Raw genomic sequence first — 6,826 nt, forward strand, 5'->3', positions numbered from 1 at the left:
ATAGATAGATAGATAGATAGATAGATAGATAGATAGATAGATAGATAAATGGAAAGAATCCTCAAAAGCCCGAACTTGCAAAGAGAGGGAGGATAAGCCAGTTCCCTTGGCCTCACCTCGTGGCTCCTTCAGCAGCCCTGTTCCTGCCCTTACTCGCCCCCGTCCCATCCCGCGAGCAGATATCCCTGCAGGAAGGTCCTGTCTAGTTTGGGGGCGGGGGGGGAACGTGTGACCCCCCGGGGGGGGGCAGCGCACTCTGGAAGGGCCTGACAGTCCCACCTTGCTCTGCCCCAGTGTTTGAGAACGGCAGCAAGATTGTGATCGTCATGGAGTACGCCAGCCGGGGCGACCTGTACGACTACGTCAGCGAGCGGCAGCGGCTCAGCGAGCACGAGGCCCGCCATTTCTTCCGACAGATCGTCTCGGCCGTGCATTACTGTCACCAGGTGAGCCCCCCGCTGCGCGCCCCCCATCCCGAGGGGCGGTCCCTGGGGCTCTGGGACTGGCTTGCCCCAGACAGATCCACAACCTGCCCAGGGTCCCACAGGGAGACTGAGGCAGAGGCAAACTTCTGTCTGGACTCTGGGGCCTGGGGATGTTGGCGTCTCTCGCTGTGGCCCCAAGGGGTGGAAGGGTCTGTGATCCATCATACTCCGTTCCGATGAGATGGGTGTCCCCAGCCTACGCATACTCCCCCACCGTGGCCCCCTTTGTGTTGACCTCACTTTCCAGACGAGGCCTTCATGTCCTCCTGTCCTCCTTGGGGACCTCCCCCTGACCCTCTTTCCTCCCTCCCTCTTTCAGAATGGGGTTGTCCACCGGGATCTCAAGTTGGAGAACATCCTCTTAGATGCCAATGGAAATATTAAGGTGAGCCCACTTCTTTGCTTCCCACAGCTCCCTACCCCATCCCAGCCTTTCTGCCCTGTTTCCTCGTCAAGTGTCTATCTCTAAGCACTTAAGGGATTTTAGAAGCTCAGATTTAGATGTTGGTACCAGTAGGGACCTCAGCCATCATCCTTTCCAGTACCTCGTTTTATGGATGAAGACCTGAGGCTTCAAGATAAGGGGTGACTGACCCGAGGTCCCATGGCAAGGGAGTGGTTGCGTCGGGGCTAGAACCAAGGTCTGCCGATTCCCCAGCCAGGGCTCTTGACGTAACCGGCTGATAGGAGCCTAGATCTAGGGTCAGCTTTTGCATGCAATCTTGGGCCTGGCAGGGAGAGAGGGCCTTGGCCTCAGTTCTCCCCACCTGCCTGCACGCATACACACACATATTAATCTGCTGCCATTCGGTAGCCCTTTTGGCACTTTCCTCCATAGACCAAGCACCCCGGCACCAGCTTTCTGCCTCCTGCAGCTGCTGAATTCCCGCGCCTCAATAGTTAAGCTGAGGTCTGAGAGGTGCTGATGGCATAAACTCAGATCTCAGGGCTGGAAGGGGGAAATGGCAAGGGCTGGCCCCTGCAGGTGCCTGGGAGGTCTCCAACCCTGCACTAGAATACTCCTCAGAATCTTCCTGAACCCAACACACAGTCCCTTCCCTGCAGTGGCCCTTGAACCCATGCCCTGAAGTACCCTGGCACTGAGTTTATTCCCCTTATCCAGCCAATTCCCGGAGCAGGTGGGGCTTTCTTTGATGCTAAGCAGGGGGAGGGGAGGCAGAGCCAGGAAACTCACATAACCAGACAGGCACGAACTTTCCCATCCGAACCAATCATCTGCCTCTTTATGGGCTTCAAATGGTAACTGCTTGATAAGAGGCCAATAAAACCATAAATGAAGGGGCTAGAGTTTCATAAAGAGCCCCTCCCCACCCTGGGCACCCATGATGCTCTGCTGGGTGTGAAGAGGTGGGGAGCAGCAGGGCATTGGCCTCTGCTTCTATCTGAGGATAGCTGGGGGAAAGGGTCTCTCTGGGGAAGGAGAAGATGGGCCTGGGGCCTCTCAAGCCCTCGGTATCAGATGGCTCAGGGAATCCTGCAAGAAGATTCTCTCTTCTGGGCTCTAACCACAGCCCTGATCTTTGTTCTGACTTCACCCTTGCTTCTTACTGTACTGGCGTGACCCCAGGTTCCTGCCACTACATTCCTGCCCAGCTATGGGCAGAGAGGAGCCCTTTGCTAGGAAGGGCCGGCCAACCCTTGCACGGTAATCACTAATGGGGCTGGCTGGCCTCGGAGAGCCATGGCGTTGGCATGAGCAGTCAATTCTCTCCCTACAACGGGTAGACCCTTCCTTCAGTCACTAAGTGTCGGTTGAGTCCCATCCTTGGGTCACACCTGTGCTAAGAGCTGCAGGAGAGGTGGGGGCAGAAGGAGGTGAGCACGGGGAACATGCTGACACGGTAATAGGAGGAGGGAGACTGATGAGCAGGACTACCGCCAGCCACTGGAAACGGTGGGGCTTTGTGGGAAAAGGAGGTCTCAGGGGAGGTGGGCTTGCCGGGTCAGGAGGATGTTTATAGGCAGGAGAGTGCATCCCTGGAGTGGGGGTCCAGCATCAGCAAAGGGGCCGGGGGAACAGGGAGGACCCCGGAGCCTCCACACACTGAGGCATTCTTCACTGACACAACATCCACAAGGTGCTCTCTTGCAGGGCCTGAGCTGTGTTGTCCGTGCCGTGGGGGGCAGGGGTCCCGGCACCCTTTCCTCCTGCGAAGGCCTGGATTTCCCTGGGATCTGGAGAAGGGTGGGCCGAGAGCTGCAGAACAATCCAGGCCTTGGCATGACCCCCGCCTGTGTTTGACCCACTCCTGCAGATCGCGGACTTTGGGCTCTCCAACCTCTACCACCAGGGCAAGTTCCTGCAGACGTTCTGCGGGAGCCCCCTGTACGCCTCCCCCGAGATCGTCAACGGGAAGCCCTACACGGGCCCGGAGGTGAGTGTCTGCTCTCCACCCGCAGCCTGCCTCCACCACTGACGGTGCCTCTAGATTGTCTGAGAGAGGTGGGCTGGCTTTCCAGTTCTTCCCCTCTTCAGAGCACAAAACTCCACCCCCACCCTTCACACAAAAGTCGGGACTTGTCAGGTCCTAGCAGGAGCAGCAAAACTGGGCCGAGAACTTAAGTCTGCTGACCCCCCAGTCTGGTTTTGTGCCCCCTCACCTTCCTAGTTGCTGTTCTCTTTCCTGGCCCCCGGCTAGGCTCCCTGAGAGCTGGGCTCTCTCACCACCACCCCATCCTGCCCAGAAGGGATGACCTCACCACTGCTCTCGCTGGTGGCCGCCCCTCCTACCTGCAGGGGATGGACAACACCTGTCCTCCTGAACCTCAGTCCCTCTACAGCGTCACCCTCTTTGCTTCTGGGTCCCAGAGGGAGGTGGTCCTCAGATGCCCCGACCCCCTGAGTTCTCCAGCATATACCCCTTTCTTCTCTGGTGTTGCTGGATGACCTCCAGCCTGTAGCATTCAGGCATCCTCGCTGACCCTCTCTCTCTTTCTCTCTCGCTCCCTAGGTGGACAGCTGGTCCTTGGGTGTCCTTCTATACATCCTGGTGCATGGCACCATGCCCTTTGACGGGCAGGACCATAAGACGCTGGTGAGACAGATCAGCAACGGGTCCTACCGGGAGCCACCTAAACCCTCCGGTGAGTGAGAGGTGCAGGTGTCCTCCAGGCCCGTGTGTCCTCCCCTTGTTCCTGAGGTGGGCACCAGCCAGGAGCAGGGAAGTGAAGAGGCCCACCCCCCACCTGCTGTCCTCTCTCTGCCTCCAGGGTCTGTGACTCCCAGAGGGAAAGTGCATCCCTTCTCTCTGGTATGGGCATGCTGCTTCATACTTGGGAAGTGCTTCTGATGGTTTAACTTGGATCCTCTTTGCTGCAGTCACCTCATTCCCGACTGCTCTAGGGCTCGTCCTTAGAAGTCTCTTTGTCCTTTCACATCTGGTGGAGAGGGCAGGAAGAAAGGTGTCCGAACCTTGGTTTACTCTTGAGCACAGCCCTTCCCCTTAGGGTTGCATTTCCAGGAAGAAACACCGAAGTAGAGCAAGGCTAAAGAAGGGGCCCTGGTCCTGAGGGGCCGAGGCAAGGAAGAAGAAATGGGCAGTCAATCCCAGAAAGCTGGAGGCTATGGGGAGCTGGCCGGGCTGTGGCATCTGCGTGCCCAGGTGGGACTAGACGCATCTGACACAGGGGTGCACAGTCTTAGCACAGATCGGGGTGAACCGGTGAGAGGGGCTGCAGGGTGCCCATTCCTGTGGCTGCCAGTCTGAAGCCCCCGTCTTCTGTCTTCCAGATGCCTGTGGCCTGATCCGGTGGCTATTAATGGTGAACCCCACCCGCCGAGCCACCCTGGAGGATGTGGCCAGTCACTGGTGGGTCAACTGGGGCTACGCCACCCGTGTGGGGGAGCAGGAAGCTCTGCACGACGGAGGGCGCCCTGGCAGCGACTCTGGCCGGGCCTCCATGGCAGACTGGCTCCGGCGGTCCTCCCGCCCTCTCCTGGAGAACGGGGCCAAGGTCTGCAGCTTCTTCAAGCAGCACGCGTCCGGCAGCGGCAGCATCGCCCCAGGCCTGGAGCGCCAGCATTCACTGAAGAAGTCCCGCAAGGAGAACGACATGGCCCAGTCTCTCCAGGGGGACCCGGTAGACGACCCCTCCGTTCGCCCTGCCAGGGGCAACCTCAAGCTGCCCAAGGGCATTCTCAAGAAGAAGGCACTGCCGTCGTTGGAAGCGGCGAGGGAAGACCCTGAGCCCAGCCCAGGCCCCGCAGACCCAGGACAGGCTGGCCCCCTGCTCCCCAAGAAGGGCATCCTCAAGAAGTCGCGGCAGCGGGAATCTGGCTACTACTCCTCCCCTGAACCCAGTGAGTCTGGGGAGCTCCTGGATGCAGGGGACGTGTTTGTGGGTGGGGGCTCTGAGGAGAAGCCCCCCCAAACCTCAGGGCTGCCCCTCCATCGCAAAGGCATCCTCAAACACAATGGCAAGTTCTCCTGCACGGCCCTGGAGCTCCCAACCCCCACCACCTTCGGCTCCTTGGACGAACTGGCCTCCCCTCACCCTCTGGCCCGGGCCAGCCGCCCCTCAGGGGCTATGAGTGAGGACAGCATCCTGTCCTCTGAGTCATTCGACCAGCTGGACTTACCTGAACGGCTCCCCGAGCCCCTGCTGCGGGGCTGTGTGTCTGTGGACAACCTCATGGGGCTTGAGGAGCCCCCCGCAGAGGGCCCTGGAAGCAGGGGCCTGAGGCGCTGGTGGCAGGACCCCTTGGGGGATAGCTGCTTTTCCCTGACGGACTGCCAGGAGGTGACAGAGGCCTACCGACAGGCACTGGGGGTCTGCTCCAAGCTCAGCTGAGGGTGGGAAGGGGAGGGTGGGCACTGCCCTGCCCTGGGCAGGTTCTAAAATGCAGCTGGCTGCACCCCGAGGGGAGACTGCCACATCCCCCACTCCCAAGACTAGCCCCCTGGCCAGGAGTTGAGCCCTAGGGAGGGCTGGATGGGAAGTGGGCAAGTAAAGCACGTCAAGGGAGGGTTCAGGTCTTCAGCCCTGGGGAACAGAGAAGACAGTAGAGGGGAAAAGCTAGCAGAGAGCAAGGAGGGGAAGGCCTGGGGCCAGTCCAGGTGGCCCCCTTCCTGTTCACACCATAGGGCTACAGGCGTCCGGAAAGAGCACTCAGAGCCTGTCTCCTTTCTTGCACTAAGTTTTGTGCATGGTGACTTCCTGCCAAGGTGGGGATGGAAACTCTCCCTATACAGGTCCCATCCACACCTGCCGCTAAAACTGGAATGTGGCACCCCCTCATGTGCCCGGGGTGTCCTGGGAATGGTCTCCTAGAGGGTACCCGTCCTGATTTATCTCTGCAGTAAGAGAACACAACCTCTATCTCCTCAAAGGTTCTCTCCCCTTTCCCACCCTCCAAACACGGCCCAAGCCTCCGGGAGTCGGAGTCACTGCTAAGAATCTAGAAGACTTGAAAGGGCTCAGGCTGCTGCTATTAGATTTCATCTCATGGGGCCCAGATTCCCCTGGACCCCACCTTGGACCTCGAAGACTCTAAACTTCTCTGACCTCCAAGCTGCTCCTGCTACTGAGAATGGATGTGTTTATTACTCTGGGCTTTCGGGACCCTGGAATGCCCTTATTTATTTTTATGTGTTCAGCTCTGTCTTTTAAAAAAGCTGTTTTCAATAATGTGAATTCTGTGTTCTGGGAAAATCCACTGTGACGTCTAAGTTTTGTGAACAGGGAGATCTTTCTGCAATGATTCCCTACTGATCATGGAGGTGGGCGGGTAATCAATCCACATGTCCCGCTGCACTGTCAGGAGGGCCTCTGGCTCCCTGGCTCCATGCCCTGACTCTGTCTACCTGATGGTCCTTCTTCCTTCCTCTGTGACCGGAAAGGACCACTCCATTAAAAACCAGAACCATGATCGGAAAATAGCCTCTGTTGTTCTGTTGGGGCAGGTGGGGTGCAGGGGTTTGAGCCTCCTCTTAACCCACACTCCCCCTGGGCTGTCACAGGTGGGATCTGGAGCACCTGCTTCATAAAAAAAACAAACCGCAACCACCAAAAAGCCCAGCTCGTAGCTCCCAAAGGCTCCCGGGAGTCAGCCCTCCCGGCTCTGGCCCGTTAAGCAGGTGGGGAGCCCTGGACGGACGTGCCCAGTTTGGCACTAAAGGAGGAGTTGGGTTTGGTGGATTATACAGCCCCGCCCCCACCCTCCCGCATCTCCCACCCCTCCCCCAGCGTTCTCCGTCCCCCGCAGCTTGAAGACACCCCCCTCCGCCTTTATTCGCTCCCTCCAAAGAAATCCCCTTTCCTCCAGTGCTGGGCAGCTGCTACCCCTCTGGCCCCTTGCCGCCCGCCTCCTCCAGGAAGTA

The 6,826-nt window shown here is 58.7% G+C and overlaps 1 protein-coding gene across 1 annotated transcript in view; it reads left to right on the top strand.

The window, feature by feature from the left end:
* Positions 1-6,348, top strand: part of NUAK2 (NUAK family kinase 2) — an 18,590-nt gene extending 12,242 nt beyond the window's left edge. Inside the window, exons 3-7 of the mRNA XM_035010217.1 lie at positions 295-446; positions 805-870; positions 2,762-2,881; positions 3,458-3,590; positions 4,237-6,348. Coding sequence (XP_034866108.1) covers positions 295-446; positions 805-870; positions 2,762-2,881; positions 3,458-3,590; positions 4,237-5,297 — 1,532 coding nt within the window. The 3' untranslated portion in view covers positions 5,298-6,348. The remainder of the gene's footprint in view (positions 1-294; positions 447-804; positions 871-2,761; positions 2,882-3,457; positions 3,591-4,236) is intronic.
* The last annotated feature ends 478 nt before the right edge of the window (positions 6,349-6,826 follow it).

This window comes from Mirounga leonina, unplaced genomic scaffold (assembly GCF_011800145.1).
Source record: "Mirounga leonina isolate KUSES-001 unplaced genomic scaffold, KU_Mleo_1.0 Mir_154, whole genome shotgun sequence".
NCBI classification, from domain to species: domain Eukaryota; kingdom Metazoa; phylum Chordata; class Mammalia; order Carnivora; family Phocidae; genus Mirounga; species Mirounga leonina.